The 26,809-nt window shown below is 48.6% G+C and overlaps 1 protein-coding gene across 1 annotated transcript in view; it reads left to right on the top strand.

Annotated features, from left to right (window-relative positions):
* Nucleotides 1-26,809, top strand: part of LOC107111134 (protein Shroom3-like) — a 341,594-nt gene that overhangs the window by 311,796 nt on the left and 2,989 nt on the right. Inside the window, 6 exon segments of the mRNA XM_015412056.1 lie at nt 5,327-5,403; nt 11,230-12,141; nt 15,796-16,287; nt 21,957-21,971; nt 22,317-22,464; nt 24,153-24,425. Coding sequence (XP_015267542.1) covers nt 5,327-5,403; nt 11,230-12,141; nt 15,796-16,287; nt 21,957-21,971; nt 22,317-22,464; nt 24,153-24,425 — 1,917 coding nt within the window.

Genomic DNA, 26,809 nt, shown 5'->3' with positions numbered 1-26,809 from the left:
TCCTGCTGTGAAGGCATGTAAAGCTGGTCTGTTTAGGTCAGCATTGTCTTTCCAGGGAATTAGGTGGAGAAAGGTCTTCCCCAGAGTCTGAAATTCTCCAACTTGGAGATATCAGGCATTGAATCTGGGACCTGCTGCATGCAAATTATGGGCTCTACCACTGAGCTATCCAGGGCTTTTTTTTCTGGGGGAATATGCCGGAACAGAGTTCTGGACCCTATTCCACAAAATTCTTTTTGAAATATTTAATCGTTCATGAGTTTTCAGTATACAGACTGAAAACTTCATTTTCCTCTTGAGAGTTCAGGCACCTCCCCCCCCCCCCCAAAAAAAGCCCTGGCTATAACCCCAACTATTTTAAAGCTACCTGAAACGATGTGTTCACAACATGAGGTTATGGCCCCACTGCAGTCCTGATTGATATTTCCAGGGTTACAGAACTGGTAGCCTGTCTAATTGCAGGGGTAAAGTTTATGGAACATTTTATCACAGAGACGCAGCTGAAGAGTAATACCACTTTAGTCATAAATGGTCGCTTTCAGTTTCACATTGGAGATTCTAGCTGAGGGTTTTTCTAATCTTTTCTCATTTCTGTAGTTGATAAGCAGCAGAGACCGATGAATTTTTACAGCAAAGTCCCTTCTATATCAGCCAGAATCTGGTAGTGGGTGTTTGAGGGAATTACATGACTCAGAGGATCTTTATGTCCTAAACGTAAAGGTTTCCCTTGCTCGAAAGCCAGTCGAATCCGACTCTAGGGGGTGGTGCTCATCTCCGTTTCCAAGCCGATGAGTCAGCGTTGTCCGAAGATGTTTCCGTGATCATGTGGTCAGCATGACTAGACACCAAGTTGCATGGAATGCTGTTACCTTCCCACCGAAGCGGTACCTATTTATCTACTTGCAATTTCTTGCTTTCAAACTGCTAGCTTGGCAGAAGCTGGGACCAGAGACGGGAGCTCACTCTGTCACGCGGCACTCGGGTCTTGAACTGCTGAACTACCAACCTTCCAGTCCTGCAGTTCAGCATCTTAACCACTTGAGCTACCGCAGCTCTCTTTATGTCCTACTTCCCCTCTAATTTTGCCTGAAGGAAACTCCCAGACTGTCTTGAAATCACCTGCCATTTTGAGTATTTCCTCCACAGAAATCTGTCACTAACAACGGGGTGGGGAAAGTTGTGAAAGGGGAGACCAGGTGGGAGCAGATATGTTGCTTCCTAGACTGCTGTCTCTACTAGGAGTCTCTGGTATTCCCATAAGGAAAAAGAAAATCCACAAAGTACCTTGTTCTTAACATGGCCCAACCTCAACATGGATCAGTTTCTGGGTTCTCCCGGGCAGTTTGTCAGCCTGCCATTCCAGAATCCCAACAGATTAACAAGGTATTATTTTACCTCAGAACGTCCTCATTTCATAAAGGACCAGCTTAGTAAAGGTTTATGAAGCCGTTACCATTGTCTGGGGTCAATGGTGGTTGGGGGACTTTATGTCATTAAGTTTCCCATTCAGTCATTCCTCACATCTATATCCCAAACTTCAAATTGGAGGGAAAACATATTTTTTCCCCTCACAACAATCATGAGGTAAGTTCTGTGGAGAGAGCGATTAGCCTAAGCCAGGGGTGTCGAACTCATTTTTTATGAGGGCCGGAACTGACATAAATGAGACCTTGTTGGGCCAGGCCATGTGTGCCATAAAATATAATGCCAGGTAGTGGAGATATAAACTTTATAAAGGACACAAACACAAAGGGTTTTGCGTTTTTTTACTTGAAATAAAAACATGCTTAAAACATTAGCACTCTTGCAATATTTTGTTTATTTAACAGTGTCTGATAACTGACACCTCTTGCTCTAAATCATTGCATCAAAATGTCTGTGCTGTTGCAATCTCGAGTATGCTGTTCAGGTGTGCATCTGTAAGCTGCAAACCTACGATGACACAGCAGCAGCAGAACTGGAAGAAGAAGCAGAAGACAGACAGTTTCACTGCAGGCCTGAGAGAAGCCCTCTGGGGGCCTGATGTGGCCCCCGGGCCTCATATTTGACACCCTTGGGCTAAGGTCAATCCGTGAGCTTCATGGTTCAGGCAGAGATTCAAACCCAGATCTCCCCAATTCCAAGTCCATTTCTCTGACTACTACACCGTAACACAATCAAAACCTACACAGGAACAGTGGGATGTTTGTGTGGTGATGAGGAAACATAGCTGTTTTATACACTGCTAACTCCTATGCCACACCCGTGACAGATGAACTGGCTGCAACTCTAGGCAGATTTCGAGTCACAGGAAAAAATAATAGCCAAATAGGTAAATGAGGAGAACACACTCCATTACTGTGATTGCTACTGGTTTTACTGGCTCTGATTCTATAGTTCAAGGTAGCCTGACTCACAGGTATGTAGGAGATTAAATTTTTCCTGGCACGTGGATAAAAGAGATGGGGAAAAGCTTCCTCAGCTAAATTTTTTTGCATGCAGTTGTTGTTAAAGGCACTGCCAGGTAAACTGTTGGCAGTCCTATTAGGTATAAACTCCGTACCTATCCGTAACAAAATGGGGGAGGAGAATACCAGTCTAGGTGGAAGGTATGAAGGATAACGGGTAATACAGGCCCTAGTTAGTGAATTGCACTCAGTCCGTTGATCGATCAGTGCTTTTAAGAGCCAATTTGGTGTAGTGGTTAAGTGCGCGGACTCTAATCTGGGAGAACCGGGTTTGATTCCCCACTCCTCCACTTGCACCTGGCTGGATGACCTTGGGCAAGCCGTAGTTCTGTCAGAGCTGTTCTTGAAAAAGAGCAGTTTCTGTCAAGGCTCTCTCAACCCCACCTACCTCCCAGGGTGTCTGTTGTGGGGAGGGGAAGGGAAAGGAGTTTGTAAGCCGCTCTGAGACACCTTAGGGTAGTGAAGGGCGGGGTGTAAATCCAATCTCTTCTTCTCTTCTTCTTCTTCTTAATGGGAATGAATAATTTCCTTTAAATACAAGCATATGTTTTTAAATGGAAGGCGAAGAAGAGGAGGGAAAGACAGAAGAAGGAAATCAGACGGAGCAAAATAGCATCATCTTTAAAAAAAAAAAAAAATCAGGACTGTGGAATCTTTATTTTTGTTTCAGCTGCAGTCTTGCCCGGTTCTTGGCTCACCATATATTTGTAAAAGACTTTGCTTGGGGTATATACTGTTCTCTGCGGACCGACCATAAATTACATTGCTGTGTCACCAAAGGAATTTGTTTAAAGATCTGAGGAAATTGATAGCTGTGTGGAATTGCTGGCCCATCTGTCTCCAGCCACACATTCTCCATCTTCTTCTGCTTCTCCTCTTTTTAGCTTGTCTTGTCGAAATGCCTTGTGGCTCTTTGGCTTATAAATCAGATGGATGCTTAAACTGATGCCTTCTCCCCACCCTTCCCTCTGTATCAAACTACACAGCAAAGCAAAACGCAGCAGAGAGAAATCCTTGGATCTCAGAACTGCAGCAAGGATTGTGAGATCCGTGACTTCCGGATGCGTGGCTCTTCCCATTTGGAAATGTTTGCTTGGCTTGACTTGTGTGCCATTTCTTCAGACTTCCCTTACTCCTTGGCATTGGCTTTTCACATTTCTAAAATCATGGGATGAATTTAAATGTCCAGGGGACATCCAAGAAAGTCTTCTTATATCTTAGGTCTGAAAGTGTTGCGTCCAGGGGTCATTTGGGGGGGGGGACGCGGGGGGACGCCATCCCCCCGGGTGAGGTGCGGGAGGGCAGGGCCTGGAGCTCCCTGCTGGTGCCCGCTGGAGGTCGCCGCCGGCTGTGGGGAGGACACGCTTCTGGTGATGTCAGGGGGTGTGGCATATGCTAATGAGTTATGCTAATGAGTCCCCCTAGCTCTTTTTCTACGAAATGGCCCCTGCGTCAATTACATGCTGGGCTTTTCAGTGTGAAATCATGACCAGGTAAGATTATCTGAAGTGCTGTGCTGGATTAGGCCAGCATTTTGCTTCCAGCAGTGGACGGCCAGATAAAGTCACACGTTGCGGCTGTGACCTTGCGATTAGGTGTATGCTTGGCGATTCCACTGAAATCAATGGGACTTTAGCACACATGACCAGCTAGCACAAACAGGATGCAAAGAAGTTATAAATATATTTAAATAAATAGATAAGTATTTTCAAGTGCTATAGGCATGAGAATGAGGCTATACTCCTCCTCATGATGGGTTCAATCTAGCCAACTTTATCACTTAGTCTCACCTTGTTCCCAGGGGTCATTTCATAGAAAAAAAGGTGCAGGAGCTCATTAGCATAACTTATGCAGGGCTATTTTTGGGCAGGAATGCACAGGATCAGAGTTCCGGCTGGCTCCCGAGTTGGCCACGCCCAGCAGGAACTCATTAGCATAATAGGCCACACCCAATAGCAGACACTCATTAGGATTGGCTACATTAGGGGTGTGTGGCCTAACATGAAAAGGAGTTCCTGCTACAAAAAAAGCCCTGGGTTTTGACAACAAACAAGGTAAACAGCATAAGAATGGAAAGGTGGGTGTGGCTGGATGACCACACTTCTGGTAACATGGGGGTGTGGCCTAATGTGCTGATGAACGGTGCTGTCAGGGGTGTGGCCTAATATGCTAACGAGTTTTTGCTGTTGGGTGTGGCCTATTATGCTAATGAGTTCCTGCTGGGCTTTTTCTACAAAAAGAGCCCTGCATTAGCATAACTTATCTGCATATGCCACATCCCCTGACATCACCGGAAGTGTGTTAGAAGGCAATACCCACCCCTCAGGCTCCACTGGACTGTTTTGGATTGCTAGCTGTTTGGGGGGGGATGCGCAGATCTGCCCTCACAGAGGAGAGAGAGCTTGTACCTGAAGGGGGGGGCTCTGCAACTTATCTGGCTGCTTCTTCCTCATCATGGCCCGACTGAGGGCTGCTGGGAGCAGGGGGTGGGGCTTGTTGCATGTGCCCGCCCTCTGCACTCCTTACTGCCGGAGCTCCGCTCCTGTGCGCTCCCGCAGGAAATGACCCCTGCTTGTTCCCCTCTGTATATACCCCACACTGCTTTTGTCCATGCTGGTCCCATGATCCTCAGGATAGCCAGTTTAGGTGATCAGAGGGGACACTGCTGTCCTTTTTTAGCAGCAGAAAAGCTGGTTGACTCCAACCCCAATGTATATGTGCACACACAAACATAAGCACCCAACCTCTTCTTCCTTCTCTAGTATTTATGAAGTATTTGCTGTGTGCATAGACACAGCCTGCCTCCTGCCAAAGTTATCACCTGCAGACTGTCCATCGTCCGCTCCTTGTCTTTAACCTTTTCTTTCTTCCTGCTTAAGGACTTGCTGGTGGGAGACAGGACCGAGTTCAGCCATTTTGTGAAAGACCCTTTCTATGTGGTGGATGCTAGTACACGGTATGTAAATCTAACTCTGTTTCAATGTTCTGAAACGTTTTGAGTTCTGTTCTGCGCTGGTAAAGAAAATAATTTTCAAGCATACTGACTCTTCTAGACGACATGGCCACTGTCGTGTAAAAAAGCTTGCATAATCTTTAATTAATTTTTTAGGACCCCGGTCACACGGAGCATTAGGCACACTAGAGAGACGGAAGATAGGCGGATTTCCCGGGCGCGATCTCACCGCCACATCTGGGAAGCATAGAGCTCCCGTGGCGCACCAGAGGCTTCTCACTGAAGATGCGGGGTAAAAAACTAGTACCTCGGAGGTACTAGTTTCCGGAAACCGCGGGGCAAGGGCGGGTGTCTGATCACGTTTCCGGTGGTAGTTCCGGCGCCCGCCCATGTCCCCTCGTAAAAAGGTGGGGTTTTTTCCAAGTCTCCACGGATGCGCACAAGCACCCAATGGAGCATGCGCACATTTCAGTTAAAAAAAAAAAAACAACCCCGTTTGCCGCGCCGCTCCGCTTCTTTGCTGCGTCATGTGATCGGCACCTCCCCCCTAACCATGGGAGCTCGACGGGACCTCAACCGCCCAATCGCGCGTTATTTTGCTCCAGGGCAAACAGCCCCGCCCCCCCCCCCCCCGCATTTTCCTGCCCGAGTGGCCGAGGCGAAACAATACTTTATTTCATTCAACCGTGTGTACTGAACAGTATTCTTTTAACAAGGACCTAGTGGAAAGTGGTGTAGGATGGTTGCTTTTTTAATCAACAGAAATTGGGTCAGGAGTCAGGACAGACATGAAGCTGCCTTGTACTGAATCAGACCCTCGGTCCATCAAGGTCAGTGTTGTCTACTCAGGCCGGCAGCGGCTCTCCAGGGTCTCAGGCTGAGGTCTTCCCATCACCTGTCACCTGCTCCTTAATTGGGGAGGGTGGAGATTGAACCGGGGACTTCCTGGGTACAAAGCAGAGGCTCTTCCACTGAGCCGCAGCCCCTCCCCAGGAAATGATGTCATCTGTTGTATTCCCCTTTCAGTTCTTCGCATTTTGTTTTCCCTGTATGAATGAAGCGTATTCCTGAATAATAAGAGAACCAAATACCTCTGAGATGACGAACCCAGAACAAGAACCCCGAAACTAATCAGAAACCTTTAAAACAGATTAAAAGTTTTCCTGTAAATAGCTCTGGAAAGCCGTCTTTTGGGCTGAGTAATGAGAGAGGTAGTCAGCGCAGCCCTGAAAGGGTCTCTTTTTAAACTAAACAAGCTGGGGAAGTTCCTGATATCTATTTTAAAACGCTTAAACGTTCATACCATACATGTTCATACCATTACAACCAGTTATAAATGGAGCCGGGCTGCAAGATAATCTGTTGGCATCACCAAGGAACTGTTCTCGGGTGGGGAAAACCCCATCAATGCGACTACTTCTTTGTTTGCAATGACAGCTGCTGCGGCCAAATGCAGAATCTGCATCTTCGCTTCAGCAGGGTAGCCATGTTGGTGTGCACTAGCAGACCTAAATTCAACTCCTGTAGCGCCTTAGAGACCAAGAAGATGTTCAGGGTATAAGTTTTCAAGGGTCAAAGCTCTCTCCGTCAGATAACGAAGATATCTGACGAAGTGACCTTTGACTCTCAAAAGCTCATACCAAAGGTGCTACTGGAGTCAAATCTACCTCTACGGGTTTACCCCGTTGGTGTTATAAACCAGGGCTTTCTTTTTCTGGAAAAAAAGGTGTCGAAACTCTCAAGAGGGAAGTGCAGTGTTCAGTCTGTACGCTGAAAACTCGTGAACTTTTAAACATTTTTTAAAGCATTTTGTCGATGAGGTTCCGGATCTCTGTTCCAGTGTGTTCCCCCAGAAGAAGAGCCCTGTTATAAACACAGACTTGGTGCTCGATTCAGCAGCACCCCGGCTAATAATAGGTTGGGTCCTACCACTGTGATCTGCTAAGTGAACCGAGCCCGCAGCTATGGTGGGGCCTTTTGGAGCCCCGCCCCCTTAATTAAAAGGCACGGCCCACAAAAAGCCATGCCAAAAAGCATTTTTTAAAATGTTTATTAAGTCGCACTGGTTTAAGTTAATTCACAAGTAAATTAAGAAGAAGAAGAGGAGGAGATTGGATTTATACCCCGCCCTTCACTTGGAGTCTCAGAGCGGCTTACAAACTCCTTTCCCTCCCCCTCCCCGCAACAGACACCCTGTGAGGTAGAAGAAGAAGAGATTGGATTTATACCCCGCCCTTCACTACCCAAAGGAGTCTCAGAGCGGCTTACAATCTCCTTTCCCTTCCCCTCCCCACAACAGACACCCTGTGAGGTGGGTGGGGCTGAGAGAACTCTGACACAAACTGCTCTTTTCCAAGGACAGCGGTGCCAGAGCTTGTGACTGACCCAAGGTCACATCAGCAGGTGCAAGTGGAGGAGTGGGGAATCAAACCCAGTTCTCCCAGATTAGAGTCCGCGCACTTAACCACTACACCGAACTGGCTCACCAAATTAACTTAATTTAGCTGCCCCCTACGAAATGCCCCCCGACAAAAAAACCCCACCCTGGCTACGGGCCTGAAGTGAACCATTCTTCCAGAGAGAAAATCCTTGTCTTCCATAAGACCGCCTTCCCCTGAAGACTTCGTTGTTACACTTGTATTAGGATACATCCTAAACTGAGCATAGACAACAAGGCTTTTGCAGTGACGGTTGTTTTTATGATTGTTTTAAAATGTTGTTTTTAATTATCTAACTTACATGTTACTGTTTAATTATTTAACTTATATGTTACTGTTGTCCTGACTTGTGTGACCTTGTAGCCAGCCCTGAGTCCCTTCGCGGGGAGGGTGGGATAGAAATCGGATTAAATATAAATAAATAAATAAACTTTTTGGTTCTTTACAACTGGAGATGTGTCCGGAAATGAACTCCGGAGAACATCTTAAGATGTGAACTCCACAACAGCAGTTATCAATCAGAGCACAGAGGCCTGGATGCTTCTTGCGTCCATGAAAACATCTTGCTTCTCTTCTCCTCCACCCCAGTGAATCAGTGTTTCATAAGTCTTGATTCACTGGTTCTTGTCTCCTGTCCATGAAGCATCTGCCTTGACATCCACACAACGGGAGCAGGAAACGGGCTATTAAAGTAATGTACGTCACTGCCAAAGCAAACATTCCTGAGCTCTTCCTGGCATCTTAAAATCTTTAGGATGGTTTTACTACATCAGCAATTTATGTGTGTTATCATGCGCATTTCTCTGGCAGAAAGCTTTTAGTACCAGAATGGTTAAACACGATTTTCCAAAATGGGACCACTGAGTGGAAAAACAGGCAGACTAGTTAAATATGTAAATGACAATATATTCAGATAGACTCAGGTAGGTAGCCGTGTTGGTCTGAAGCAGAAGAACAAAGTTTGAGTCCAGTGGCACCTTTAAGACCAACAGAGTTTTATTCAAGGTACTAGGAATAAGGCTCTTTGTGGAAATAAATACAACGAACTCTAGAAAGAGGCTCTGGGTGGGTGCCCTGGCTTTGAGCACTCAGTGTCAATTTGCTGTGGTGACCTCAGCAGGGTATAATGACACCGAGTGCACCATTTTCTCCAGAGGAACTGATCTCTGCTACCTGAAGAACAGTTGTAACTTTGAGTGATCTCCAGCCCTCACCTGGAGATTGGTAACAATGGTTCCATGGGCTGGTTTGGAGGGTGGAGTCTATGGCATTGTACCTGTCTGAGGTCCCACCCCTCCTCAAACCCCACCCTCTCCAGGCTCCACCCCTCAAATATCCAGGAATTTCCCAACCTGGAGTTGGCAACCCTATCTACTTCCCAGCCAGCCATCAACCTACCTTGATCTGCCTCTCTGACTTCAGCTTTCCATCTCCTCCCCCCTCCCTCTCGGGGAGCAGTTGTAATTCTGAGTGATCTCCAGTTCCCACCTGGAGATTAGCAGCAATGGTTCCCTAGGAGGGACTGTTGGTTTGGAGAGTGGAGTCTATGGCATTGTACCTGTCTGAGGTCCCACCCCTCCTGAAACCTACCCTCTCCAGGCTCCATCCCTCAAATCTCCAGGAATTTCCCACCTGGAGTTGGCAACCCTATCTCCTCCCCAGCCAATCATCAACCTACCTTTTCCCCCCTCACTCTTCAGCTTTCCAACCCCCCTCCCACCTGCAGCCTCTACCGTGCTCTAAAACCCTGACTGCTATGTCACATTGGCTGTCATACAGGGGCCATCTCAGCAGGATATAAGGACACAGAGTCCACCATTTTTTCCAGGGGAACTGATCTCTGCCATCTGGAAAGCAGTTATAATTCTGAGTGATCTTCAGCCCTGACCTGGAAATTGGCAACAATGGTTTCTCCCAACAGGCACTAATGGGAAATGTATTTTACCTCAAAACACATTTTACCTCAGAACAGCAACAGCAAACTGTTTAGAATGTTAGAGGCAAAGGCCAATGAGGCCGCATATGCAAATAACCTCTGTGTTCTGACTGGCTATGGGGGTGGGGGACAGCAAACTGTTTAGAATGTTGGAGGCAGGACTTAGGCAACGCAGCCAGTGGATAGGGAGACCCTCTGAATGACAGATCATGGAGCCAACTGATTTGGAAGTGTGTTGGAATGTTCAGGGGAGCCCATGACCAAAACAGAATTATATATAAAGAGAGATAAGCTTTCATGTGCAAGTACACTTCTTCAGATACAGTGAAATGGAAGTTACCAGTCTATACATATAGGTAGAGGGTGAGCAGTAAATTAGCATACAACATAATGACGATGTTTTAACAGATTCAAGGACCAAACAGGAATAACAAGCTTAGTGTATATGGTTACCATGTGTTTGGGTTTAAAACACCTCCATGCTTGAGAGGAGATGGATGGAGCTCAGCTAATTACTTTCAGCATTCCACAGTTAAGGATACATCTGCCCATCAATCTCCAATTCTGACATATTTATTTCCTTCATCATGTGTTCCCCTGGAATTAACTCGAAACAAATGGCAACCAAATAAACTAAGCTTGTTATTCCTGTTTGGTCCTTGAATCTGCTAAACATCTTCATTATGCTGTATGCTAATTTGCTGCTCACCCTCTACCTGTATGCATGGACTGCTAACTTCCATTTAAATGTATCTGAAGAAGTGTGCATGCACACAAAAGCTTATATATTCAGATGTGAATCTTGGGAGGACAAGCCCTGCCTCTGAACATACTGATTAGCCAGTGTCAAAGAGAAAGTTGATGAATGGTGGTTAACTGTTAGTACACGGAATGTTCACAGACATTTAGGGTGCCTTGGATGAAATCCCCTTCTGTGGTCCTTTAGAAAGCTAAGCCATTATGGTGTAAGTGTACGTGTCCTTACAGGGATTCGCAGTTGGAAGAAAGAGCATGTTTCTAGCCCTTACGAAAGACAACACTGAAAGAAAACCATGCTGGTTAAAAGCTTAGAGGCTTGGAGGGACCAGTGTGTGGAGTTTCAACAGGTTAAACGTGGTGGGAACTTCATGTGCCTTCTTTCACTTCCCTTCGTGCACACTTAACCGTTTCTCATGCATGTTTTTAGCCCGTCTCCTCCAAAACCTTAGCTCTTGATAAAAAAACCTAAAAGTTCCCAGATCAGCAAGGACACAGATATTGCAGTGGGAGCATATGCAGATGTTCTCTCTCTGCTTGGAATTTTTTATTTTCATAGCTGGATTTGTGCTTGGAGGGTTTGGTTTCTGTGTTTGTTTTTTAAATGCAGAAGTCTCGACTGGGTATTTATATAAAACTGACATGCCGGTTTGATTTAGTGTCTCTTTCAAGATTCTATTTTTACACCCCCCGTCCTAGTTCGTTCTGCAGTAAAGAGAGGAGTCAGATGGAGAAGACGGCGTTTGCCCGCTACTACCCTCACCCTCAGCATAGCAGCGGGAGCGTCAGTAACGCATCCCCACTGAATGACGGCCCGAAAGCCCCGGATCTCCTCAAACATCCCAGCAGAATGTCAGCGTTCGCCCCACTGCCGTTGGATACAAACAGTCCCTGCTCTGACCCTAAGCAAAGCTCCAGGCCGGTTGTTCCTTCCAGATCTGGTCAGCCCACCACAAGCAATGCTGGGGATTCCGCACCAGCTCTTGTAGATTCTCAGGCTGTTGGAGAAGGCCGCGAAGTAAGATGGCCGCCCAGACCTGACAGAGATGACAGTGGTAGAGTTCAAGCCCAGGTTCTGGACAATGGGGGCGGCCCTCTCAGAGATTCTGCAGAAGAGAACCCTTGCCTATGGAAGGCCGCCGTGCCTCAGAGGCACCTCCCAACAAACGCCAAATGGGTTCATTCGGTCAAAGACGACAGCATCCCAAAGAACGCCGTATCTCCTCAGGCATTTGGGCAGAAGGTCTTCCAGCGCTGGCAGAGCCTTCCCTCTCAGAGCAGCTCTTCCTCTGAGCCAGAGACTCTTTCCGGCCAAGGAAGACTCTCACTCCGCATCTCGGAGTCGTACCTGCAGATGACCCCTCCGCCGTTCCATCGGGAAGAAGACGACGACGACGTTTTCATCCAAGAGGCGGAGCCTCCTGCCGCCGTCACCGAATCCAAGCGTTTGTCCCCTCTGCTTCCGCCTCCACCTCTACTTCCCGTATGGAGTTCCAGCACTACGGCAAGCTCTGCAGATGAGTTTCCACCTTCTAGTGTCGCTGCACTGGAACTGGATGAATCGGCAACGGACAAAGCTGCACGTCTCGGAGAAAAGGGGTCGCCGGAAAGGTGAGGGAATCGCTATTAACACCCTTCCTTCCCCTCACTTCCTGTCCTTGCATCTGTTGGGGGGAGGGGGATGATAGTGCTTCACTTTCTTAGGGTTCCAGTAAAAAGAAGAATACGCAAAGCCCACTGCATTGGTCAGGCCGCACCTGGAGTATTGTGTGCAGTTCTGGAGGCCTCACTTCAAAAAGGATGTGGGCAGAATGGAGCGGGTGCAGAGGAGAGCGACGAGGATGATCGGGGGCCTGGAGACCAAGCCCTGTGAGGAAAGGCTGAGGGACTTGGGAATATTCAGTCTGGAGAAGAGGAGGTTGAGGGGGGGGACAGGATTGCTCTCTTGAAGTATCTGAAGGGCTGTCACTTTGAGGAGGGCAGGGAGCTGTTCCTGGGTTTAAATTAAGGGCGGGAAAGTACCAGCTGGATATCAGGAAAAACATTTTTACAGTCAGAGTTGTGGCACAGTGGAATCAGCTGCCTAGGGAGGTGGTGAGTCCTCAAGCAGCGGCTGGACAAACACTTGTCAGGGATGCTCTAGGCCAGTGATGGCGAACCTTTTAGGGACCGAGTGCCCAAACTGCAACCCAAAACCCACTTATTTATCGCAAAGTGCCAACACGGTGATTTAACCTGAATACTGAGGTTTTACTTTAGAAAAAACAACTCATACATTAACTTAAGATGATCCGGATAAAGTAAGGAAAGCAATCCCAAATGCTTTCATTTACTTAAAATTATTTGGCAGAGAATTCGACACTTTAATGATGGTCTGGGCCTGGCTGGGGCGATGGCACGCGTGCCCACAGAGAGGGCTCTGAGTGCCACCTCTGGCACCCGTGCCATAGGTTTGCCACCACTGCTCTAGGCTGATCCTGCATTGAGCAGGGAGTTGGACTTGTGGGCCTGTATGGCCCCTTCTAACTCTGTGGCTCTGTGATTCTATGATCTGCTTGCCCCCGAAACGAAATGGGTTTGCTTCTCAAAATTTCCCTCTGCAAATGCCGAGATAAGATATTCTGCGTTGTCAAAATATTTGATATTTTTGTATTTAACGTTGGATGATATTTGATTTCAGCTTGTGACACTTGTTTTGGGGTAGACGTTGATCATTGGACAGATAATTGTATTTTAGAAGTTGATTGTGTTTGATAGTTCATGTGCACCAGCCCTTCCTTTCTGACGGTTGCCACGTGATGCGACGCGATGCAATGGGAGCTTGTGATATTTTATGTGTGAGTCTGCCCCACTGCAAACAATCAAGAGAGGTCGGCAACGATCAAGCTTCGAAGCAGAATTCCACATTCAGAGTTGAATAGTGACCCTGAGGAAATTTTTGCCAAATTCTGAATATTGAGATATCAATAGGTAGCCTAGATAGGTAGATATTGATTGGTTGATGGGTTGCAACCAGTGTTCCCTCTAAGCGGAGGTAGTGTGAGCCAGCTCACAGTTTTTTAGCCTCCAGCTCACACATTTTTGTCTTAGCTCAGGAAGGAGGGCTCCAGAGCAAACTGATTTATGCAGCAGCCACACCGCTCGCTACTTTAATGCCAGTAGCTCACAAAGTAGAATTTCTGCTCACAAGACTCCACAGCTTAGAGGGAACATTGGACTTGCAACTCTGTCCGAAACTAAATGCAAAGGTGAGCATTGCTAGCTAAAAACTACCATTTCCGGCAAATTCTTCTAAGCTTAAAAATGAAGTACAGAACTTCCGAATAAAGGTCATTAGGATCCAAGTACATTGGTGGTGGAAGACATGATCAAGTGACAGCTGACCTATGGTGACACTGTTAAGGGTTTTCAAGATGAACAGGGGTGGCTTGCCATTGTCTGTCTCTGCGTAGCAACCCTGGCCTGCCTTGGTGGTCTCCCATCCAAGTACTCACCGGGGCCGACCATGCTTAGCTTCTGACATCTGATGCTATCTGGGCCATCCAGATCAGGGCTCGAGTGCACTGGAGGTCATTAAAACAATTTCCTTGGGGAAGTACCTTGTATTCTGTTGTACCTAGTTAACAATTTAGCCTCAGGCCTCAGGAGCTAAGCAGGGTCAGCCCTGGTTAGTACTTGGATGGGAAGCCACCGAGCAGGTCCAGGGTTGCTACCAGGGGTTATTTCCTGCAGGAGCGGAGCTCCATCAGTAAAGAGCCCAGGGGGCGGGCACATGCAACAAGCTCCGCCCACTGCTCCCAGCAGCCCTCAGTCAGAGCAAGAAGCAGCCAGGTAAGTTGCAGAGCCCCCCCCCCCAAGCCCCCTGGTCCAAAACAGTCCAGTGGCACCTTTAAGGCAAAGTTGTAAATTGTTCATTTTATTGTAATTTATTGTTGGCACCTTTAAGACCAAGTTTTATTCAGGTACTAGCTCTCCCTCCTCTGCAAGGACACATCTGCACGCCCCCCCCCCATAGCTAGCAATCCAAAACAGTCCAGTGGAGCCTGAGCGGTGGGGGTTGCCTTCTGACACACTCCCGGTGATGTCAGGGGGTGTGGTGTATGCAAATGAGTTATGCTAATAAGCTCCTGCACCTCTTTTTCTACAAAATGACCCCTGGGTTGCTACGCAGAGGAAGGCAATGGCCTATCACCTCTGTCCTCCTCTTGCCTTGACCTGGAAGGCCCAGGTCTCATCAGGTCTCAGGAGCTAAGCAGGGTTGGCCCTGGTGAGCATTTGGAAGGGAGGCCGCCAAGGAAGTCGCTACCCAGAGGCAGGCCATGGCGAACATACTCTGCATATCTCTTGCCTTGAAAACCCTACAGGGGCTGCTGTAAGTCAGCTGCGACTTTGTTATATATACAAATTGATTTTCCAGTCAAAAAGAGAAGTCAAAATGAGGAGGAATGTTCATTGATTTTAATTGTAATTAGAACACCTGAAAACAGTTGGGCCAGACGCAGCCTATCAAAGATTGACGGCTTTCTGAGCACAATAAAGAAAGTACATGAAATCTTATACCCAGAGTGACATAGCTAAGAAGATAACATTCAGAATTCAGAATTGGTCACAAAGAACAATGCATCATTTGAGTAAGAGTCCACTCATTGGTCAAATATGAAGAAAGGTGTGCCTACATAATATCTTAAATGTTTAGTTAACCTAACCTGAATAATATTGGCCAAGGATTCTTCATACCTAAACAAAGGTGGTTTTTTTCTGATATGAAGCTAAAATCCCTTTTTAACCCGGACACTGCCATGTTTTACCCTAAACAAATAAAAAAGCATGAACTCTCTACCTAGCTTCTATACCAAAAGAGTGTTGTTTTCTTGTCTAGTAGCATCAACTAGAAAAATACTCTAATCTACAAGGGCTCTTTTTGTAGCAGGTACTCATTTGCATATTAAGCGACACACCCCTAATGTTGCCAATCCTCCAAGAGCTTACAGTAGCTCCTGTAAGAGGAGCTCTGTAAGCTCTTGGAGGATTGGCTACATTAGGGGTGTGTGGCCTAATATGCAAAGAAGTGCCTGCTACAAAAAGAGCCCATTTAATAGGCTTCCGTTACATCCTAATAAAATCTGACTTATGAGAACAATCTATAAAACCAGAGAAATGTGACTAATCTGAAAGGAAAAATCATTATATTCCCATTCATACTACAACTTGACGGCACTTTCCACCACCGGTATACAATGACTTTCTTCCCCTGCTCATTAACAGGAACTTCAAAAGATTTCCCAGGAGCCTCGGCGAGACGGAGAAAGCGGGATCGAATGCCACCATCAGCAGGAGTAGCTGGGTCGCTCCAACTCTGCTCGGGACCTCAGGACCCAAAGGAAATCGCCCTGTGCCTTCCCTGGAAGCACAACAGCAGCCGCTAGCCGCTCGAGAACCTGTTATCGAGGCCCCCGTCAGTCAGCCTAGAGAGCCCGTCGTCACGAGTAAGGCATACGAAAACGGTGGGCTCGGCCTCGAGGGTCGCTCGGGGAAGGAGAAGACTCCGGAAGACATCAAGGAAGAGGCCTTGGCCAAGGAGATCGTCCACAAGGACCGGTCCCTGGCCGGCATCCTGGATCCGGACGCCAAGATGAAGACCACCATGGACTTGATGGAAGGGATATTCCCTAGTGGAGCCAGGACATCTAAGGAGGACAAAAGGAGGACGGTTACGCAGAAAAGAACGGCGGGTCCTTCTGCCCCCCAGGATGACAAGTGGGTACCATTTTCTTTCACTCCCACCGGTTTAGCAGTTCTTCTCCTTCCTTCCCCCTGCCAACTCTTAACTGGGAGCCAGTTTGGTGTAGTAGTTGAGTGCACAGACTCTAATCTGGGAGAACCGGGTTTGATTCCCCACTCCACTTGCAGCTGCTGGATGACCTTGGGCAAGCCGTAGTTCTGACAAGAGCTGTTCTTGAAAAAGAGCAGTTTCTGTCAGGGTTCTCTCAGCCCCACCTACCTCCCAGGGTGTCTGTTGTGGGGAGGGGAAGGGAAAGGAGTTTGTAAGCCACTCTGAGACTCCAAGTGAAGGGCGGGATACAAATCCAATCTCCTCCTCCTCTTCTTCTTCGCATCAGGTCATCAGAATAACATCACAGTGGGCCTTTGGAAGCCTCAGGTTGTGTGAGTCTTTTCCCCCTGACATCTGGGCCTTTGCTTACACAGTCAGAGGCCCTGTGATTCCTATACAAGTTGTTAATTCACGGGAGTGTCGGGGTTTTTTGCTTTGTTTTTTTATTTCCAAAGGGGCAGGGCATGTCAATTCAGATGTGGCTGGAAGGGCATATATTCTGGCTTCCCATCAGTAGAGAAGGAAAGATGACGACAGGCTTAAATGGTAGTGAAGGTGCAGAGAGTGTCCTTAGTCAAAACAGCATCGAGAATCATTCAACCCGCCTCACCGTGAGAGGTTGGTGGCATCTAGTTGGAGCACCCAGGGGTCATTTCCTGCAGGAGCGCACAGGAGCGGCGCTCCGGCAGTAAAGAGCCCAGGGGGCGGGCACATGAAACAAAACCCACCACCTGCTCCCAGCAGCCCTCAGTCAGAGCAAGAAGCAGCCAGGTAAGTTGCAGAGCTCCCTCCAGCCCCGCGGCCCAAAACAGTCCAGTGGCACCTTTAAGACCAAGTTTTATTCAGGGGCAAGCTCTCCCTCCTCTGCGAGGACAGATCTGCACATTCCCCCCCCCCCCCCCCCAGCAATCCAAAACCACCCATCGGAGCCTAGCCTGAGTGGTGGGTGTTGCCTTCTGACACACTTCCGGTGATGTCAGGGGGTGTGGCATATGCTAATAAGTTATGCTAATAAGTTATGCTAATGAGCTCCGTCTCTTTTTCTACAAAATGACCCTTGGGAGCACCCGTATGGTACCCAGCTGTAACAACTCCAAGGCCTACCTGGTCAGCCCAAAGGCAAAACTCTGACTAAGCCACTGTAAGGAGCTTCATTCCTGGTTTTTATTTATATTTTTAAGTCTCCCAACCTTCGGCACTTTTATAACTTTTTTGAAGAAGCCAGGCCTTCAGCCTCATTAAAAAATACACTTTTGTGGAAGGTATTTGCAACACGGTGGTTCAGAGACGGCCTACTGCCACAGCCCCCACAGTCCAGCGTGAGCACAGCTGTACATACACCGCGGGGTTTTATTTGTCAAGTGGCAAAGCAGGGCCCCGCAGATCACTTCCCATTCCCTTGGGGCCACCCTTACAGTCGTCACAATATGTCCCCCAGAAGCGTTTTGGTGGTGAAAAGGGCTGAGAGCTCACGACCAACTTACGGCAGCCATGTAGGGTTTTCAAGGCAAGAGATGAACAGAGTTGGTTTGCCTGCCTCGCCGTAGCCACTGGGGCTGACCCTGCTTAGCTTCCGAGATCTAACAAGGTTGGGCTAGCCTGGGTTGTCCAGGTCAGGGCCAAAGGTGTATTAAAGGTAAAGGTCGGTACTTCAGCAGTTCAAGACCCGGGTGCCGCATGACGGAGTGAGCTCCCGTCTCTCGTTCCAGCTCCTGCCAACCTAGCAGTTCGAAAGCAAGAAATGGCAAGTAGATAAATAGGTACCCCTTCGGTGGGAAGGTAACAGCGTTCCGTGCGCCTTGGTGTTTAGTCATGCCGGCCACATGACCACGGAGAAGTCTTCGGACAGCACTGGCTCTTCGGCTTTGAAACGGAGATGAGCACCGCAACCCTAGAGTCGGATTCGACTGGCTTTCGAGCAAGGGAACCTTTACCTTTAAAGGTTTCCCTTGCTTGAAAGCCAGTCGAATCCGACTCTAGGGTTGCGGTGCTCATTCCAAGCTGAAGAGCCAGCGCTGTCCGAAGACGTTTCTGTGGTCATGTGGCCGGCATGAGTAGACACCAAGGCGCACGGAACACTGTTACCTTCCCACCGAAGCGGTACCTATTCATCTACTTGCAATTCCTTGCTTTCGAACTGCTCGGTTGGCAGGAGCTGGGGCCAGAGACAGGAGCTCACTCCCTCACGCGGTACACTCGGGTCTTGATCTTAACCTCTGAGCCACCGCATATGAAGAGTTCCTAAATGAGAGCATCAATAATAGTGGAGAATCTTTCCTGAAAGGTAGGCTGACACACACACACACACACCGGTGTCTTCTCTTCCCTTGAGGTTTTTGGCCACAAGGGGGGGGGGGGCAGGTGTATTCTGGGTTGCATTTTCAGTTCAGGCAGGGCGGCAGTGAAGCCTCGGTCCATCAAGGTCAGCACTGTCTACTCAGACGGGCAGGGGCTCGCCAAGGTCTCAGGCGGAGGTTTTCACATCACCTACTGCCTGGCCCCTTTTTTTAAAACTGGAGGTGGTGGGGACTGAACCCGGGACCTTCTGCGTGCCAGATGCTCCACCACTGAGCCACAGCCCCTCCCACACCAGGCACGGGCTGAGCACAAGGCCCCAGAGCGGGGTCTTCTGTAATGCACCAGGTTCCTCATCAGATGAATCCGTGCGGAAAGTGTTGCTTAGAATCATAGAGCTGGAAACGACCTCCAGGGCCATCAACCCCCTGCAGTACACAAGGCAGGAAATTCACAAATGCCTCCCCCACACACACACACACACCCAGTGACCCCTGCTCCGTGCCCAGAAGATGGCAAAAACGCTCCAGGATCCCCAGCCCAACTGACCTGGAGAAAAATGGCTTCCTGACGCCCAAGTGGTGATCGGCATTTCCCTGGGGGTGTGAGATAGGGGCCACGGGAACGAAGCCCTGATGCCCCCCTTCCTGCCCTCCCTTCTCGTGAGCTGCCTAAGTCCACAGAATCAGCAGGGCTATTTTTGGGCAGGAACGCACAGGAACGGAGTTCCGGCTGGCTCCCGAGTTGGCCACGCCCAGCAGGGACTCATTAGCATAATAGGCCACACCCGACAGCAGAAACTCATTAGGATTGGCTACAGTAGGGGTGTGTGGCCTAACATGCAAAGGAGTTCCTGCTACAAAAAAAGGCCCTGGGTTTTGACAACAAACAAGGTAAACAGAATAACAAGCAAAAGGTGGGTGTGGCTGGACGACCACACTTCTGGTAACATGGGGGTGCGGCCTAATGTGCTAATGAGCTGTGCTGTCAGGGGTGTGGCCCAATATGCTAATGAGTTCCTGCTGCTGGGTGTGGCCGGTTATGCTAATGAGTTCCTGCTGGGCTTTTTCTACTAAAACAGCCCTAATCAGCATGGCTGCCAGGTGGCCATCCGGCCTCTACTTAAAAACCTCCGAAGAAAAAGTATGAAGGCCGGAGATGCTGCTGAGATATAATATTGAGGAATGGGGTTGCCAGCTCCGAGTTGGGGGATTCCTGGAGATTTGGGGGCAGAGCCGGGGGAGGGCAGAGTTTGGAAAGGGGGGGGAGCTTAGGAGGGATGAGATACCATAGAGTCCACCCTCCAAGGCTGCCATCTTTGCCAGGGGAAACTCAACTCTGTAGCCTGAAGACCGTTTGTGGTTTTGGGAGCTCTCCAGGCTGCACCTGAAGGTTGGCGTCCGTGTCGAGGAGGTCCCTAAAAGGTGTGTGGCTGGGTCAGAGAGCCCACGCTTTCCTCTACAGCTGAGCAACACTGACCCATAAGAAGCCGCCTTGTTGAGCCTTGTCCCTCAGTGGTCTACTGTGACTGGCCAGTGACTCTGCGGAATCTCCGGCAGAGAGAGGTCTGCCCAATATTGGTTAGCTATTTGTTGGTTTATTCATCCACAGCCTGCCTTTCTCCCCAGTGGAGACTGCAACATGTCCTCTATATTGTTCTCCTCTCACAACAGCCCTGTGTGGTAGGCCGTGCTGAGGGAGCGTGACTTTAAAGATGCCAGTGCCTAATGTTGGGATGTTGTACATGCATGGTGTGCGTTTGGCCCCGAGACTCCCCGTCTCCGTTTAAAGGATCTTAAGGAGTGGATGTTAGCAAATAATTTTTCTGCCTGAATATCTGGCAAACTGCTGCTTGTCAGAGTAGACAGACACCTGGGTGGACCAATGTACTCCTATGAGGCTGCTTCAGATGTTCAGATTTCGTATGGACGGGTCTGTAAAATAGTCACCGTGCGCCACCTGGTGGCAGTCCGTGGTTATCGTTAAAAAGGGAAAGGATGCCGTCAAGTTGCAACCGATTCATCGTGAGCCTCTTGTGGTTTTCGAGGCGAGAGATGTTCAGAGGCGGTTTGCCATTGCCTGCCTCTGTTTTACTGTTACTGTTTTAACTGTTTGAATCTGATCTGTAATTATATTTATTCAGATGTTGCTCACCGCCCTGAGCCCTGCATGGGAGAGGGCGGCCCATAAATTGGATGGATGGATGGACAAACAGATAGATGCAATGCTCCCTCTACGCTGTGGAGTCTTGTGAGCAGTGTTCCCTCTAAGCTGAGTTAGTGTGAGCTAGCTCACAGTTTTTTAGCCTCCGGCTCACACATCCTTGCCTCAGCTCAGGAAGGATGGCTCCAGAGCAAACTGATTTATGCAGTAGCCAAATAACTGGCTCACAACTTTAATGCCAGCAGCTCACAAAGCAGAATTTTTGCTCACAAGACTCCACCGCTTAGAGGGAACATTGCTTGTGAGCATAAAATTGTGAGTGAGCAATTTGGCTGCTGCATAACTTAGTTTGCTCCGGAGCCCTCCTTCCTGAGCTAAGGGAGAAATCTGTGAGCCGGAGGCTAAAAAACCGTGCGCTGGCTCACACTAACTTAGCTTAGAGGGGACACTGGATGGATGGATGGATGTTGGATGGATGGACGGACAGACGGATGACAATCCTGGTTTTCCTTGGTAGTCTCCTATCCGAGCACTAACCCCACCCAACCATGCTTAGCTTCCAAGATCTGATGAGACCAGGGTAGCCTGTCTATCCAGGTCAGGACATAAAAAGAAGAAGAAGAAAAGGAGATTGGATTTATACCCCGCCCTTCACTCGGAGTCTCAGAGCAGCTTATAAACTCCTTTCCCTTCCCGCCCCCACAACAGACACCCTGTGAGGTGGGTGGGGCTGAGTGAGCTCTTTTGAAAACCACTTGTGAGAGAACAGCTCTGAAAGAACTTGTGACTGACCCACGGTCACACCAGCAGCTGCATGTGGAGGCATGGGGGATCAAACCCAGTTCTCCCAGATTGGAGTCCGCGCTCTTAACCACTACACCAAAAACGGTAAAGCATACTATCGAGTTACAATCAATTCATGGCCACCCCATGAAGTTTAATCTCATTGGGATTTTAGAGGCAAGAGATGAGATGAGGTTTGGGGGGGGGGGAGGTTGCCATTGGCTTCCTCCGCATAGCAGGCTCGGTCTTCCTTGGCAGTCCCCCATCCAAGTATTGACCCTCCTTAGCGTCTGAGCTCTGACAAGATCAGGCTAGATCAAGACGGGTCGCCGTGTCAGTCTGCCTGTAGCAGCAGAAAAGAGGAGGAGTCCAGGAGCACCTGAAAGACTAGCACAATGTGTGGCAGGGGAGGCGCTTTCGTGAGTCACCGCTCACACCTCCAGATATCCGAAGAAGTGAGCAGTGACTCACAGGTGCTCACACCTCCCACAGATCTTGTTAGTCTTTAAGATCAGGCTCGAAAGAGAAAGCAGAAGTCCAGTGGTGCCTAGAGACTGACGGCCATGCTTTGGTCTCCCCAAGTGAGACGAGAGCCGTCGCTAGGTGGAGGTAATAACGCCTTCTTTGCCTGCTGCTTAAGCCAAGGAAGGAAGTCGAGCGTCTCTTCCCAGGACTGCTATGTGTGTGTGTGTTCTCTGTTCTGGCGCAGGAGAGAAGAGAAGGAAGCTTCCACGGCTCTGCTTCCCTGCCCTGCTTACTTCAGCGTGTCCGCACCCAAAGCCGAGCTCCTGAACAAAATCAAAGATTTGCCGGAGGCAGTAGGGGGAGACGAGGAACAAGTGGACGTCAGCGAGAAGAAGGTGAGTTAGGGGCGGCCCCAGCATAGCAGACAGCCCCGAGATCAAAGTCAAGGACAAGAGATCACGGCATACCTCCACATTTGGTGGAGGTGTGACAAAATACAAACCTTTTGGAAAAAAATATCTAAGATCTTTTCAGACATACTTAAAATTAATAGGCCAGTAACACCAGAAACGTATTTATTAAATATGATTCTGGATACAATAAAGAACCACAAACACCAGAAGTCATTTCGGGGGGGATCGCAGTTCCCCCGGGTGAGGTACGGGGGGCGGGGCACATGATAAAGCCCCGCCCCCTGCTTCCGGCCGCCCCGCTTCCGGCCCTCATTCAGCCAGGAGGAGGCAGGAGAAGAGGGAGGGTAAGTTGCTTCCTCCCTGCCTCTCCCCACCCCTGCCTGCCTGGGGCCAGGGAGGGCCTTTGTGGGGCTTCCTTGCTCTCCCGCCGGCCTTGCAGGTCCACCGCCGGGCCCCTCATGGGGCTCGGCAGTGGAGCTGCAAGGCCGGCAGCGGCGGCCGGGACCGTTGGGGGCGGGGTGTGTGGCCTTATGACACACTTCCGGTGATGTCAGGGGGTGTGGCCTTATGACACACTTCCAGTGATGTCAGGGGGTGTGGCATATGCTAATGAGTTATGCTAACGAGTTCCCCTAGCTCTTTTTCTACAAAACGACCCCTGACAAACACATAATGGTATATTTACTAACAGCAGCAAGAATTCTCATAGCAAAGCGTTGGAAGTCTAAAGCTATACCATCAACAAGAGAGCTTAAACAGAAGATCCTGGAAACAGCTGAAATGGACAAACTGAGTATGACACTACAGAACAAACCAGAGGAACATTTTTTGGGGCAGATGGGAAGTAATCTACAAGTGGCTGAAGTTGAAGAAGACACAGTAGATTTTGAGAACCTGCTAGTAACAGATAATGGATGATAAAAGAGAAAGGGACATTTTACAATAAGAAATGTATAAGTATTAAATGGATATGTGTACATATCTTTGTGAAATGAAAAAATGAAAATAAATTTATTTAATAAAGGTCAGGGAAAACACTCATGGGTGTCCCTGTTAGGATGTGGGGGGGGGGGGGGGGACAAAAGAAAACCAAGAGTAGGAAAACACCCGTGATATGATAACGAAGTCGTGTTTAGGGCGAAAATAGATCTGCCTTAATAATCCAGCGAGTAACAAGCCAGTAAAGTTGTTTCCTTTCAAATAAATTGGTCTCAAGTCTTTCTGACGGTACAACGCTCAGTAGACCGTTTCACTCAAGGTTTCATCAGATGAGACCGTACACCTTTCTCTTTTTTTCTGCAACCTTTTCTTCTGCTCTTTCTTCCTTTCTAGCTTTCTGCTCTAGTGACTGTTGGTTGGGTGACGGGTGTAGCCAGAAAATTTTGGTTGGTGGGGTGTGGAGAAATCTTGGGGGGCAGCCCGGCTGCACCTGCTGCTCATCTTCTGACTGTGCCTGGGGTCATTTTGGAATGCTCACTTGCATCTTACATTTTAAAAGATATTTTTGTGGGGGGGCAGTGCTTATCTGTGGGGGGCATTGCCCCCAAATGCCCCCATGGCTATGGGCCTGTGACCACATAAGCCCTCTTCTGGCAGACTTTTTTTAACTCCATAGCTAACACGGTATCAGCAAAGGCTGACTTCCACTCAATCTTGCTCCCCCCTTCCAGGCCGAACTCATCGAGAGCTTGTCCCGCAAGCTGGAGACTCTGAAAGAAGCCAAGGAGAGCCTGCTGGCAGACGTCAAGCTCAACAACACCCTGGGAGAGGAAGTGGAAGCTCTGATCAGCAGCTTATGCAAGCCCAACGAGTTCGAGAAATACAGGATGTTCATTGGGGACCTGGATAAGGTGGTGAGCTTGCTGCTTTCGCTCTCGGGACGCCTGGCCAGGGTGGAGAACGTCCTCAGCAACCTCGGCGAAGACGCGGATAATCAGGAAAGGGTACGTACATGGGTGCAGAAAACTCACACTCCGCATGGGCGGTGCTCCCGTCTTCATTCTGAAAGCTCAGTCTTGTTAAGAACATAAGAACATAAGAGATGCCAATGTTGGATCAGGCCAATCCAGTCCAACACTCTGTATCACACAGTGACCAGAAATACCAGTGCCATCAGGAGGTCCACCAGTGGGGCCAGGACATTAGAAGCCCTCCCACTGTTGACCCCCCCAAGCACCAAGATGACAGAGCATCACTTTCCCCAGAGTCCCTATCTATACCTTGTGGCTAATAGCCACTGATGAACCTCTGCTCCATATGCTTATCTAATTCCCTTTTGAAGCCGTCCATGCTTGTAGCCGCCACCACCTCCTGTGGCAGTGAATTCCATGTGTGAATCACTCTTTGGGTGAAGGAGGACTTCCTTTTATCCGTTCTAACCCGAATACTCAGCAATTTCATGGAGTGCTCACGAGTTCTTGTATTGTGAGAAAGGGAGAAAAGTACCTCTTTCTCTACCTGCTCTTTCCCATGCATAATCTTATAAACCTCGATCATGTCACCCCTCAGTCGTCGTTTCTCCAAGCTAAAGAGCCCTAAGCGCCTTAACCTTTCCTCATAGGGGAAGTGTTCCAACCCTTTTATCATTCGAGTTGCCCTTTTCTGCACTTTTTCCAAAGCTATCAGTAAGGGGGTTTTGTACAGCTGACCATCACAGAGAATATTGGCACCTCTGCTGTCCAGGAAAGGGGGCTTATTTCAGCAGTAATGGCTGGCGGTGAAATGATTCACTTTCCTGCCGCCATTTTAATACGCCTGTTGCTCAAGACAAGATGGGAAATATGCCCTGACCTGGATAGCCCAGGCAAGCCCCGTCTCGTCAGGTCTCAGAAGCTAAGCAGGGTCGACTGCGGTTAGTACTTGGATGGGAGACTTCCTTGGAATACCAAGCTGGGAAGACAGAGGCAGGCTTTATTCAGCCACCTCTCTGAATGTCCTCCAGGCCCCCAGTTGGGGTCAGTCACCAGAGGTCAACATGACTTTCAGGTGCAGACTTTTGACTTTGACACGCCTTTATTGGCATATGTATCTGCATACAATAGGAGATCAGGTTAAATATAGATCGGAAAATACAAATCAATATAGGGTACATTTGGAGCTACGGCGCAGGAAAACAGCATAAAAACAGAAAAACCTAGTGGTTACTTATCAGAACATATAGCCATAGCACTAAGAAGAAACCTTGCTACTATTTCTGTTATTTCCGTATCTGGATTATCAAGTAAAAACAGAACCTGAAAATCGTCGGGAATCTCTGGGAATCGAGCTAATATAGGGTACAAAAGACCCCGGCGGGGCACCAAATAAAAGGGACATTGAAGGAGAACACGGGGGACAGTTTCACCACAGTCCTTCATACAAGGACAGCCCCTGCTGGAGTAGGGGATCCCCTGGAATCTGCCAGAGAGAAGAGCAGAAGGAAGAACATTAAATCTGGCCAAGGAGATGATAAAGATACACAGCTGGAAGATTTGCATTCGGAACAGTCCCTAAATTTAGGGGAGAACAGGTTCTGTTAGCCGAACTATAGAGAGTTGGCAACTCCGAGCCCAATAAACTAGATCTTATTTTTTAAAAAGCCTCAGGCTCAGAAAGCATGGATAGAGATTCTAAGGGTAAGTTCAAGGAGCATACTTTGGTTTCAGTACGAGATAGCCAGCTAGAATTGACAGATTCAGGAAGTAATTGACACAGATAACTAGAGGGGTCAGAGTTCAGGTGCAGACACACATGCACACAAATACCCCCCAAAAAACAACAACAACAACCAGAAGATAAGATGGCAAATGCATCCCTGTTGCTTAGTTGTCTGTAAATACAGTGCGGAAGTCAAGTTATTTACTGGTGGGGGAGGGAAGGGAGTGTCTGTTGAGGACCTTAAAGCTCTACGGCCAGTGTTCCCTCTAAGCTGAGTCAGTGTGAGCTAGCTCACAGTTTTTTAGCCTCCGGCTCACACGTTTTTGTCCTCACTCAGGAAGGAGGGCTCCAGAGCAAACTAAGTTATGCAGTAGCCAAATCGCTCGCTCACAACTTTAATGCCAGTAGCTCACAAAGTAGAATTTTTGCTCACAAGACCCCACAGCTTAGAGGGAACATTGGCTACGGCCTGGTGGACACCTGAAGAAGAATAAGGAGGGATGAATGTAGTAGAGCCCTGAGACAATAGAAGGGCTTCTGCCCCTTTAGAGGAGGAAAGGCAGCACGGTGCAGCCCGATCTTCTTAGAGCTGGGAAGCTAAGCAGGGCCGGTACTTAGAGAGGGCTCTGCAGAGGAAGGCCGTGGCAAACCGCCTCTGCTGAATCACTTGCCTTGCAAGCCCCCGCCCCCC

This window comes from Gekko japonicus, unplaced genomic scaffold, assembly GCF_001447785.1.
Source record: "Gekko japonicus isolate JY-2015 unplaced genomic scaffold, Gekko_japonicus_V1.1 scaffold1285, whole genome shotgun sequence".
Lineage (NCBI taxonomy): Eukaryota > Metazoa > Chordata > Lepidosauria > Squamata > Gekkonidae > Gekko > Gekko japonicus.
The sequence above is the reverse complement of the archived record's forward strand: the minus strand, read 5'-3'. Positions and strand labels throughout refer to the sequence as shown.